Source organism: Ammospiza caudacuta, chromosome 1 (assembly GCF_027887145.1).
Source record: "Ammospiza caudacuta isolate bAmmCau1 chromosome 1, bAmmCau1.pri, whole genome shotgun sequence".
Classification (NCBI taxonomy): Eukaryota; Metazoa; Chordata; class Aves; order Passeriformes; family Passerellidae; genus Ammospiza; species Ammospiza caudacuta.
Window position 1 is genome coordinate 117,286,327 of NC_080593.1, and position 13,892 is coordinate 117,300,218.

The window sequence follows — 13,892 nt, forward strand, 5'->3', positions numbered from 1 at the left end:
ATTCCTTGATGTACTGCACTCCCTATAGACCTAAAGAAACATTTTTGCTTCAGTTTCATATGTCCTGCACATTACCTACTGATGTGGTGGTTGTCAAAACAGTTGTACAGTAGCCTTTGAATTCAAAGTGTGCCTTGACTGCATAATAAAAATGACAATAAACCTAAGTATATACATTATGCTGGCTTTTGTTGCCAGCACAAGTAGAGCATTTGGGAAATCAAACCTCTGATTTTATTGTCTTTTAACATATTTTTCACTTTAAACTTAAAACCCAGAAAATTGAAGCATTTCAAGAAATTTAAATCTTCTATTTATTTCTTGTAAATTTTCTGTGGTATACCATCATGAGCAACATGTTCAAAAAGATCAGCACAAGATTACAAATGAAAGCATTCCAAAAATAGGTTGGGGTTTTTTTCCAACTATGTAAAAACAGCACTGCAGTTTTTAACTCTGGTTTCTTGCAGAAAAACCAACTATCTATAGGATACACTAAAGAAGCTAGAATGTCTATAATTTTATTGATACATAGAAAAACCCATTTTATAGAACACATCTAAAACATCCAAATTCTCACACAACATGCAGTTTTTGCAAATTTTAGAAGGGTAATTCTTGTGGTCCTTGAAAATATCCTTTGGGATATTTCAGGAAAACTCACATCAACAGAAAAAGGCTGGCAGGTCAAGCCCCAGCTGGGATCTAACCAAACCCACAGAGTCTTCAACTGGTAGGAAACCAGAAAGGGATCCCTATTCCATTATATAGAAGCAAACATGTTAACAGGATCATAAGTACATTTTCATTAAAAAACACTTCTATCTATATCAAATTGCATCCAATTAAGAAGCAGGAATAGAAGTCATATCCATTTTGAAGGAGGATTTTAAGGGCTCCCATGATGGGGCTGGACTGTGGGTTAATACCACCCTGACTCACATTCTGCACAAATTCTGTAGATTTCTGAAGCCCTGATATCCAGACATAATGAGCCCCTAAAGAAATCTGTATGTGACAGCATGGTAGAAATTAACATGCATGTGCATGTGTATATTCTGTATGTCAGCTAAGAATGCAGAAATACACAAACATAGAAGTAAATATGTGAACTGACAGCAGAATAATGAGAAGGAAAAATTTTAGTGGTTTTGTTGTTTGATTTCTTTTTTTAAATAGTTGGCATGCAGTATGAAAGTCCAATCAATCAAAAAAACTTCAAAGAAGATTAATTCCAAATTTAAGACACTGTCAATGGCAATGAGAAATTTTCATCTCCCAGCACTGCAAAAAAATTTTTAGAAAGAATTCCCACAGTGTAAGATTCTGTAAGAAGCCAATCCCTAGTATGAATTCACTGAGCTGGTAGTGGGCTCTTATTGTGTGTATTTAAGCACTTCTGCAGAGGAGAATTCTTAGAGAGATTGGGGTAAATCCTGCCATCCTTACTGAAAGGGATTCTATCTGCAGCTTGGAGGGAGTACTGCACAGTATGAAATAGGGACTTCTGATGGGGTGAGATTTGAAGGGGTTTTAGGAAGGGTACATCCTCAGTTTTCAATCTGTCCAAAATCACAGAAATCCTCATGTGAAAACACCTGGTAGTTGAGATGGAAGAAAAACACTATACTTAGTGTATGAACTATTTTCTAACTGTTTCTGAGCTCACTGATATTGCTTTCTCACATTTGGCTAGCATTAAGTAATGTTTTGTCTATAAGAACACAAACTGAAAAACTCACTAGTTCTAACACAGATAAAATAGAAGGTATTATTGCTAAAATACCAACACAGGTTAAAAACTAGCTAAAAAGAAGGATGTTTAAATAAAATAAAATAACCAAATTCTATTAGAGGCACATTGCAATGCAGCTGAATTTGTCCCAACATAAGTAAAATTTGCTGAAGATATGAAATTAATTAGGGACAGAGAACAGCCAACAGATTTGCTTCCAAGAATATTTTTTCTAAAAATACCCATTAGTGCCCTGAAAAATGAAGTGAGACACATGTTTTCCAAGTACACTAAACAGTACTTGATATACCAGAAATTATGTGGAACCAAGGGTTTAGATAGATTGGAGAAACTTATAAATTATGTTCTATATGAGGCAATATAGGAGTGATTTAGACAAGAACTTGCTAAATGGATCAGAGTTTGATGAGATAGTAAAAAGGAAACTTGGAGATGAGTAATACCACAAGAAAAGAGTCATATTGAAAAAAAAAGTTAAATGTTCTGGATTATAAAGATTCAAAACTAAGTAAAGAATGTTAACTCTACAAAATCCCCTGTTTTTCTTCATCAATGCTAAGCCAAAAGAACAATGGGGTCATTCTATTAACTGAAGAAGTCACTGAATTCACTGAAGAGTTAAATTACTTCCCTCAAGTTAATTTCTCTCAAGTTATCAAATTCAAATCAGAGGAGCAATACTGCCAAACAGCATTTGAGCTGTATGAAATGGAGGTGTTAACATTGTACCAGTTGTACTGACACGAGCTGTAGCTTCACCCCCTGCACAGACAAGACAGCTGGAGTTCAAACTATTGCTAGGTAAGAGGTGCTCCTGTGCAAAAAGGGCACGCAAGTTAGGGTAACAGCTGACTTTGCACATGACACTCCAAGGATCATGCTTTATTTATTGAACAAATCCTCAGACATTATTGTCAAAATTCAGCACATATTTTCTTGACATCTGATTTTTCATCTCTTCCGATCTTCACTAAGTTCCAACGGCAAAATTGCCTCGCTATATTATTCAACTTTTTTGTATTTTCCCTCAATGCGATTATTCACTGCGATGATCTACAGACTCTCAAGGCCCTTTGTTCAGACCTTGTTGCAAAAGGTTAATGTGAAACATCACAGCTTAAAAGAATGCATAGTTCTGAGCCATAACCATGGCTCAAAAGAGGTCAATTCAATGAAATACTGCCTGTCTTGACTAGAGTGTCAAGCATTTCTCTTACTTTTCCAAGTCCTTTCATAGCTCTGATTCTCAGAACCCCACACTAGATTTCACTCAAGCTCTTTAATGCATGCCATCAGCTTTGCAGACAAGCAAGGAAAATATAGGCTCTTTCCATAGAGCATATTTCTATTTCTCTATATAAATCTGCCTCTCCTCCACTCCTCCCATTATTGAACATAACCCTGGGGTCAGATTCTGACCTCAAATACGAAGTGTGCAACATCCTATTAAATCAATAACAACTGTGCAACATATAAGAAGCCAATACTTGTGCCTCTATGCTTTTTTGGATATCCTCAGAGGGAATGCAGAGCTCCTCAAAATCAAGGAAGCTTTATTTTAATTAAGTTGCAACGAAGCAATGTGACAAAGCAGATTTTTGTTGTAAACCAAGTCTTTTCCAGCCACCATCGCCCCTGGGTCTGAGCCCCAGAGGGGCTGATGGGAGCTGAACCTGGATCCCTGACCACCCAAACATCCACGTGTTGTGTCAGCTCTCGGGCTCCCAGGACTGATTTGTGTTTTTCAGATAATGTGGTGGGGAGCTAGCAAGCTGGAAAGCCTAAACAGCCTCAGTCACTAAGTGCAGAACTTTTGGTGAGAAGCCCAGACCCTTTATCTCTACGAACAATAGATTCTTATCTTTGGCTGTTGGGATCTGCAGCTCCTGGGCAGCCCATTTAGCCCACCTAGTGCTTGAAGTGCCGTGGGATACACACAATGTCAGGCTCCAACCTCTTTCATGGGATTTTTAACTCTTTGGGTTAAAATTGTGTATCAATGTGAAATAATCTTGTCTGGAGCTTCTATGCAAGAAGTATACTAATGAATTGGAGAGCCCACTTGAAAATGTAACATGTACAGTAGCTCTGCAGTTGTTGCAAGCAATTTAACATTCAAATAAGTGATTTATAGTATCAGGCTTCACAAGATTATGACCATAATGACTATCTGACAGACTTTATAAGCAAGTTGTCCAGTCATTTCAATTGGATTCTGGCTGGCTAAGGACTGGGAACTGTAAAAAGGCTGTAAGATTTGGCCTAGAATCAGAAATAACATTTGCTGTTTTCCAAACGTGCGGTAAACAAGAAAGGAGATATTAAATTTTTGTACATCTCTCAGCACATGCAAATGAGAATGGTAAGAGCCTCATCAGACAAATACAGAACAACAGCCATCTGGATCCAAACCCTGCTCCAGCAGAAGTCAGAACCTTCAGCCTCTTTCTGTCATTATTTACATCCCTGTAAAGGATAACCTTCTGCCCAAGGTGGTGGAAGGTATCACTCTGGCTTTGAGGAACTCGGCTGAAAATTCCCCTTCACCTCAGCCAGGCAGAGGATTTGACACAGGGAATGCAATGTAACACCCAGAGTCAGGCCAGGACACTCCAAAATTTGAGATTTGAGTGGGGCAGGTGTTGGCCCCCTTGAAGGATTTCAAACAGATCTGTATTTCCATGATTTTTCACTTGAAACAGAACAGAAGGGAAAGAAGAAAAGTGCTTACCACAGAGAGGGAATTGGAAAGCAGTGTCCCGTCTTGGCCAAGCATGTTGGAAACTGTAATTTCAGGTAGATCCATGTTTTGAGGGTGGAAGGGAAGGAGGCCATTGTGGTTCATGGGATGACACAGAGAGTGGTACCCGGACTCTATCTCATTCAAGTGCACCAGGGAGTGGTCAGGCAATGATGGAGGAGTTATAGGAGGTATGTTAAAATCTTCACTTTCGAGACTTGGGCCAGGAAAAGACTGGAAAAAAAGAAACAAACCAACAAACAGCAATTGCTATGAATATCATATGAGCACTGATCAATAATAAAATAAAAAAAAAAGAGCCAAACTCACATACTTCTAAACACAATCTACAATTTAATAAAGAATATTTTCAAGACCTATATATTATACAAGTGAAGTCTCACCATTATGTATGGAGGAAAAAATGCCTCTAAGGCATAAGAATCTATGATAATTTTCCCTTAGAAATATTTTTTAAAAGAAGGTGAACTCACATAGATTTCAAGGGTCCTATTAAAATTTTCTGAGAGTGTTCATCTAGCTGAATACCTTTTTCATGGGAATTGTGGAAAAGGGAATGCAATTTATAAAATTAATATTGGCACAAAATCGTTCATTTTACTTCCTGCTACTCAGACCAAGAATTACATACTGAAGAAAGATACGACTTTTATACATATGGGAGTGCCATGCATTTACTCAGCTAGAAAGAAAAAGAAACAGTACATACTCAGTATGAGTATGCTTTGTATTTATAAAAATGCATTTGAAGTTTTTTAAAACATCATTTGTTTTTCTTTCTTAATCTATAACCCGAATTATACATACATTTTGTCAGTTATCTGAATTAGTAACTACACCAAACAACTGTTAGTCTTTTGTTGCCTGCTGCCATTAAGTCATCCAATTCAATCTGATCCAAGGAAAAGCCACAGGCAAAGTCAGAGTAATGCACCAAGGTGGATAATTGCTATCATTTATCTACAGGTTTTGTACAGCAGGTAGGCTCATTTGTGGGATAGGGTGGGTATATGCACATTTCTAAAAAGGAAAAGGTGAGCATAATAAAGGGTTAAAGAGATCAGCTGCAATGGCTCAGCCTGAAAGCCTGCTCTGCTTTTCTGAGAACAGCCAACTCCTTTGCAAAGTGATCAGTCTTTGCACATCCCATGCCCACAGTCAGGAGATTTATAGCACAGTGACTACTCCCACCCTTCCTGCCCCTCTTCAACACAGCAGTCCTGCTCCGAGTGCTGCTTTTGTTAATTCTGGAAATGCAAGGATTCAAAATACATTCTGCTTCTGAAAAGTAACACCAGAAAGGATGAGCATGAGGGCACAATTTCAAAGAGCAGCTATTGGAAGAAAATGTTTTCCCCAATATGAGTTTCCAAATGGAGGATAATACAGTGTATGAATTCATGCAGAAGGACAAGGGGAGAATCAATGGCCAATTATAACAAAGGGATTTTTCATTAGTCATCATAGTAATAATGTCCTCCTGATGCCTGAGGTTACTCTCCTCTGTACAAGCATGTATAAACTTCAATCAGACCAAAACCAAACCATATTAAATGTCTTCAGTGAGCTGGTGAACACAGATAAACCTCCTCTAATGCACATTGCCATGGTTTTGGCTACTTTGTTTTTTTCCCAAAAAGGTTTTAATCTCTTTACCAAATAGTATAAAATAGAAGAGGAAGTCTAGATTGGAAAGACCAAAGTAAAATCCCCAAAAATGAAAACAACAGAACAGGGTTTGACAGTGATATCATCACTATTATGTGTGAGGACTTTGACTCTATCCATGTATTACAGCTGTGTTTCACCCTCAGCACAGGAGTTTGCTCTCCCTCTGCCTCTGCTTTCCTCTTAATGGCAAGCTGGTGCAAGTCTACTGACCTCTGTAAGTTGCATTTGCCCCCACTTCTACAAGCCACGATGCAGCCATTTCTCCAAGGGGAAATACAGTAAAATAGACCCTCAATAAATGGAGAGAAGGCTTAAACATGGTAAAGAGAACACCACATTTACTCAATAGCAATGTATAAATTTTGCAAATTTTGTAAATTTTATTTTACCAAATAAAAGTATTAGGGACAATGCATACACTAGCTAGTTCCTAATTACTATTATATAAAATCCATGATGAAGGGAAAGGTGTCTAAAGTGAGTTTAAGACCTAATACCACAATAACTAAACAGCAAAGAAGAGAAATGAAGGAAGGGATAACATCCATAATGCTCTCCTGGACCAGTGCTTTCCCTGCAGGTACACTTAGATTTGGTAACTGTAATCCTGGTGAGCTTGGATCCATGTAGCCTACAGCTTCCAGGAGGGATTCATTAGCTGTGAAAAGAGGACATTTATGTTCAACAGTGTCTTTTCTAATGTCCCAAAAGACTAAAGGCCTCAAAAGAGTTTTCTCTCCCCTGATTTTGCAGGTAGAAAGTATTAACATCTATTTTCTCTCTCTTGCACTGTCCTGTGAGACTTCAGTTTGCTTCTAAAAGCAAATATTCCTAAATCAAATATTGACAGGATATTGGAGGCACTTAGCATATCTGCTTATTTTTACACCTCTTTTTGCATGTCACATATGGATGGACCAGGCCTTACTTTTGATTTTTTGTGTTTCAAATGTTTCTTTAACCAGTAATACTTCAAAAATGGTGGAATCAATTAACTGCCAGTAGGACACTAATTTTGCTTATTAAGAAGGAAGTATAAAGCACTAGCAGCTCCACAATCCAAGGTGTGTCATGTACAGGTATATAATAATGTTATATATAATATATGGATTAAGAATTTTAAATAAATTCTTGTTCTCTGATTAATTACCAAAAAAACCACACAATGGTTGCTGCTTGTGAACCATTTAAGAGTGTATTTGATCCCACATCACCTACAATATCACTATTCACTACACCTAAAAGTAGGATTAGAATAGCAAAAGCTGTAATGACACACCAAATAATATATAATTCAAATTAAGTATCTCCTATGTTTCTCTATTTTTAATTTTTTCTTAAGACAAGCTATAGTACTATTTCAGTAAAGCTAGGCAGAATCAAAGTTTATGCTAATGCTATGGACAGAAATTCAAAATCATTTGCAGAGCACCCTACTGACCTTACATTTTCAGCCAATTTGATATTTCCATGCTCAGTATTGTGTGCATGTAATGCATATAGACATAACTTCCTCAGGGAAGTTACTTCAACAGTGATTTGCTGGTATGCATTTGTCTCGTCCAGGAGCTTGGTTCAGATGCTTGTAATGACTTAGCACACTGGCATATGAACCCCAAAATTCCTAGATATATCTGCAGCAAACCCAACATATCCCAGGAACAAGGCTGTTGCAACTGTGCCTGGAGGAAAAGCACGAGGAATGGGACATGTGCTTGTCCTGTGAATAGCAGCTACAAGCTTCAAGCATTCACTCCTACTTTCCTGCCACCTCTCTCCTTGCCATTGGAAAACCTATTTTAGTAACCATCTGGGGTCCCCTTGATGCAACTGATCCACTGCTGGCAATGGGCTCTCCTGGAATGTTGTATTGTCACCTTCTTCTGTAAAGAGAAACTTTAGGGAAATTTACCAAAAAGGCAGTCTCAAGCTTAACCCTGCAGCAAGAACTCCCACTCCCAGACCAGCTATCATCCTGCCCCAGCCTCTGGGCTTCCTTAGAGCACCATTTCTTCCAACACAAGCTGTTTATCTGAAATTTCTAATTAAAGCAGTTATCTAGCATCCAGAGCATCAGGGAAGGCTGTACCCCCTGTACCCAACCACAAGTCATAAGTATAGCTCCTATGTATTCATAATAAAGTGTGGCCCGTACTTTCACTTCTGCTAGGTTTTTCTTGGGGATGGGGAAAGTTAGGGTCTTTTCCTTCCACTCCAAGGCTTTTTCCTTCATGGCTGGTTTTCCTATCAGCAGGACTTGCTCTGTTCAGAGAGACATGGAATAGCTCCTTTTTATTCTACCAGTCACAGAAACATCAGCAAGATCACCTTTTCACTTTTGAATAACAGAAAAAAAACAAACCCAAAACTCCCAAACAAACAAGCAAACAAAAGTAGCAGAAATTCTTTATTTTCTTTACCACTTTTCCACTAGGAACTTTGCTGGTGGTTTCACTTTCAAGACTATAGTAGAGAAAGAGGTGTTAATCAGCTCTTCAGTTTAGGGGAGTTTCCTAGGCCTTTATTGCATTCCAGAGAAAAAACCCTCTGCAAATTAACACCATTAAACCAATTGCACAGCACTTAACAGATACAGGCTTAAATTTTTCTTTATTCTAAAGAGCATTTTATTATAAACAGATTTCAGTCTAGTTCAGATGGAATCTACACAGTGGGAACCTCAGAACTGATTATCCTTACATTTGAGCTACCTTCTAACAATGTTAAGGATGATTTTTGAATTAAGAATGTCTTCCCAAATTTAGAGGACTATATTTTATGTTTCTGGCTAAATATGACATTTCTGCTTGAAATTATGTAAACTCCATAAAACAGATGATTGATATGCCCACTCTGAGATGAGGAGCCTTATCTATATGCTACCTTGGCATATCATTTTATGAGAAAAGCTTGCCAGAATAAAAATGATATGAACACTGAAACCTGACTCACTGTCCAACACAAACCCAAGCTTTTGTTTCTGAAAAAGACCCCATTGGTCCTGTAAAATTTACTTTTTAAGCCAATTAGCCTGGTCAAATCCAGCAACAAGCTATGGAAGGAGGGGAAAAACTGGGACACTGAGAGGAAGCATATGTCAGGAATCAGTTCTTTACTTTGGCAACACATAACTCAAATTATGGCTATGCATCCAGCTGTGCTGATAACACAGATACAAAAAAAAATCTAGTATTTACTTTTGAGGTTACTCATTAGGAAAAAAAGGGAAATGCTGGCAGGAGATACAAATACAGCCCCTTTCCTTAAGTACTCTACAGTGAAAACTGCATATTGGCCAGCAAAACTGACTTATGTTTCAAAATAATTTCAATAGAACTTTAAGAAGTGATCAAAGAAGGAAAATCAAAGGAGAAGGCTCAAACAGACTGACCACAGGAAGCGGCAAGCTTTCAAACATCCAGTGTAAATCCCTCTGGAAAGAGCAGTAATGTTCATATATGACAGCCCAGAAGACAACATTCCCTAAGCAAGTCTGCTCAGTGGTTGCATCAGTCATCATGCATTTACTCAACAGAATCTCATATTAGCAACAGTTCCTTAAAAATTGGGAATTTGCCTATAGATATTTAATTTAAATGATATGAATGGTTCTGCCAACTATGTAGAGCGTGTCTTAATTTTTCATTTGCACCAAGGCTTCTGCGTCTGAACTGTGGAAAGATGCCAGTTTTTGAAAGATACATGCTTCAGGCTGTCTCCTCTTCTATTATTGAACACGTTGTTACATAACTGAAATACTTATGAATCGAGAGTAATGTAAAAACAATGAGCTCATTAGAAGGGGAAAAACAGCCACGTACCTTATACAAATTTGAGTTAGGATAATATATTTGACAGTGGATACTTCCAGGAGTTTTAATAGGACCAACCTTATCTCTAATTTCTAAATGGAAGACCTTCAGAAGCAAGTGTTTTTTAGCTGCTTTTGTCTCTGCATGAACAAGGCTTGATAGCTTGAGACTATAATGCATTACTGTGGAAACCTTCGGTCTGTTACATAAATCATCTTAACACTCAGCAAGAATTGTCCAACAGTGCCATTGATATGTTCAAGTCAATGATCCTGAAAACAATTTTTTTTGTGTTTCTTCATATGGTAGACAACAGCAATAAATCATATTCATTTAAAAACACACAATATACTAATTTATCAAGCCACAGCTATCAAAAATGTATTACAGGGGAAGGTATAACTTTTTTGTATTGTGTTAATCAATTTCTCTAATTTGCATTAGTTAAAGGCCAAAGCCCCAGGCAAAACATTAATTTTCCTGTACCAGATGAATTCTGTTTTCAAGAAAGAGAATGTGCTGACAATTATATTATTAATTTTAAACAATCATAATTTTCAAGGTGTACATAACTATGTAAAACAACAAACTGTTTTTAAGATTTCACTCTTGAGTCTTTTCATTAATTTCATTAATTGTATGCCTCTAGTGTAGCAGTTTGTTGGGAAATATGTTTTCAATGGAGGCTTTAAATTGAAACACAGTTTAAAGATGACAATAAGTAGGAGCACAAATATTATAAGAGGCTAAAGGATCTGGGGCCTGCAAACACCAATAACGTTATTGGAGCAGTTAAACTTCCCTTCAGACAAGAACACAGCGGTGCACTTTTTGCTATTTAGAACTTTTGAATAAAATTTAAAGAAAAGAACAAGTCTTTTATGAACTACTGACCAACTGACCAAAGCAGTTCCTCAAGAATATACAAGAGGTTTAGGCACAAATGGAGCATCCTTAGCACCCAAAGTGGAGTCTTGTCCCTCTAACCTGTGACAATCTTTCACCTTCCTTAGCATGTCCCCAGTGGGGATCCAAGTGCGGTCACTGTCCAACACCCTTGTCACCCCTCTCTCCTGAAAAGAAAGGTATTTTCTCTCCCACAATGTCTACTACTACTACAACTACTACACTACCACTACTATCAATATTATTCTTGTTATTATTTTTGTTTTTATTAATTCTATTACTACTATACTTCTACTACTACTACTACTACTATTACTTCTACTGCATTTTAATGAAAGCTAAAATTTTTAAGGTAACGGTCCTATTTGAAAACTTTGGTCTGTACTACAATACAGGCAGCATCATGTATGGTATAATCTTGAACTCAGCACTACAAGACATACTTCCATAAATCAGTTACTACGTGCACTAAATATTCTTTGTCAACTAGAGATAAAAAGCATATTGGATATAAAAACTTTTTAGAGATTCTGTCTGCAAAACATACCTAAATTATGCTCAGTACAAAGCTCTGGGTAATAAAACTAGCAATATACATATTTAATAAGCAGAATTGAACTGAAAAAAAAATAGAAGTCACATCTTCAGAAATTGTGCTGCCTGAAAATATAGATGATACACCACATTTAACCTGTCAGAAGCCTCATTAGCATCATAGCATAGACTCTAAACCAGCAATCAAGACAGTGTGCTCTTCACATGTTTACATTTTTAAACACTCTTAAAATAGCAGTAGTACAGATTTACATTTAAGTATATTTGTTTAGGGGGCATATATTCTGTCTAAATTTCCATATCCCTTCTGAGATAGACACCTAAAGATGAAACAATATTGTACTCAGGGCACACAATGATGAAGGACAAAGGATCCTTTTATTTTTTTGTTCATGATTTTTTTCTCCTACTTTCTCTTTTCTTTCCTTAGAAAAGCTCAGAAACAATGGCTTGCTTCTCACTATTCAAAAGGAGAATGGGTCCTACCTGTGCTACACTTCTCCTGAATGACTGATGAAATAGCCAGAAAAAAAATCTGATTTAATGTAAAATGTCACCACTTGAGAAAAGGAGGATCAAAACAGAGGCATGGCTATTCTTTGTGATTATGATGTAACTTTTGTTTAGTCCTGTGCCAATCACAGGAAAAGCTGAAAGATGAGGCAGATCAAAGCTCCCAATTCCTACCAGTGGTCCCCCTGGCTTTCACACCTGGATTTTGGACCTAGCGCTTATCAGTAAAAAGGCCAAGGAAGTGCTCGGTATATGAACCAGTACAGATCATTTAAGCAAGTAAAAGTGGCAGGATCTGGCCCTCTTTTAATAAAGTGTCATGTAAGCTTGGGACTGCTGGGACCCCAGTAATAAGTTCAATCCTACTGATGCCATGCAAACTATCAGCAGCATAGTACCTATTAAGACATTTTTATAAACTGCAAGAAATATGCAAGCTATTACAAGATATAATTCTGAAAAACAGACTTCCATGTAAGAAGCCAATTTAAGAGGAAAACAACATAAACAATAGTAACTTGCGTGCTCAAGTGAAGCATCTTTTTAATTTTGAGTAATGAAGATGTCAAGCCAAATGCTAGAGTAGTTTAACTTAATTAGGTGGCCTATTTTTCCAGGCAGCCTTTCATTTCCCATTGAAAACTCAGCTTGTATGTGAGGCAACAAGAGCAATTTTGTCTGTAATGAATACCTCTGGGACTCCACGGAGTGATCATTTGAATGTTACATTGAAGACTGGTTTGAGTAACTAGTTAGGGCTTGTTGAGATGCCAGATTTTGTAAAACTAACTAGATTAATCAAAGACTGGCATCTTATCGGTTTATTCGGTCAGGGGTCAGCAGGTCAAACTGACTCCACTGTGGCAGCCTTTGCCAAAAGGGACAGTATAATAGTAATTGGTCTAATTTGTAGTTTAAATTCACGTAATTCTTCCAGACGTTTTATGGACCGAAAAAGGTTCATTTTATGTGAAGCTCAGATGAAAAATACTGCCTTTAACATTTCCCATGGTTACATCCCATAATTCATCCACGCTGCTGACCTGTAACGTTTCCTGGAAAGGAAACTACATAACTAAAATATATGATGTCTGTAATCTGTTTTCACATGCTAAAAAAGTTGTACTTGGAGGAGCAGAGGGAAACATTTTGAAGGATATTTTATACTGGCTGCTCATTAAACAGAAAGTTGTCTCATGACATGCACAGCAAAAGACAGTGTTTTTTCTCTTGTGATTTGTGAAAAAATACCTCTGGCTTTTGGACAGAGAATTCATCATTTGATGATTGATTTTCTGTTTACCTTTTTCATGGTAAAATAATAGCTTTTGTTGTTTTTACTTTATTGATTTATTGTGGGCCTATCACTGAAGTTGCTGTCATCCTGATGCCACAGCTAAGACAAGATGCAATGTTTACTTCAGTTCCCTCTCGTGCAACTCTTGAGAAAAATACTTTTATTTGATGCACAGAATCACTGTACATTCAGCAGGGCCAAGTTCACAATTTTAGCATTACTCTAGAAGTATCTGACATTTACTTCTAAATCCCAAAATTCTGTAGCTATGCAATTACCCTCCAAACGTGTTTCATTAAAAAGTTTTCTGCCCACATGGCTGCAAAGAAAATATAAGTGCAAGATTTTACAGCCAGAAGACAAATAGAATGCTGAAAGATTTGTTATACTTGCTGAGGTTTCTGATACGATCTCAATTTTACAGATCCACGTTAATGATTTTTGAAGGCTGGAAAGGGACACTTTTGTTTACACAACTGTAATTATGGGGATGTTTGCTTAGGATCCTTAGGGACTAGATTTTGCCCTCTTTAGAGTTTTTATAGCATGTGCTATAGAATAGGCATTAAATGAAAGATGCATTAAGTTAAGGCATGCTTAAGTAACTCATTTTTCAGGGAT

The 13,892-nt window shown here is 37.2% G+C and overlaps 1 protein-coding gene across 2 annotated transcripts in view; it reads right to left on the reverse strand.

Moving 5' to 3' along the window:
• TOX (thymocyte selection associated high mobility group box) overlaps nt 1-13,892 on the reverse strand; it is a 218,374-nt gene that overhangs the window by 83,825 nt on the left and 120,657 nt on the right. For both annotated transcript variants that reach the window (XM_058811348.1, XM_058811340.1), the window contains exon 3: nt 4,488-4,730. In XM_058811348.1, the coding sequence (XP_058667331.1) occupies nt 4,488-4,730 (243 nt within the window). The remainder of the gene's footprint in view (nt 1-4,487; nt 4,731-13,892) is intronic.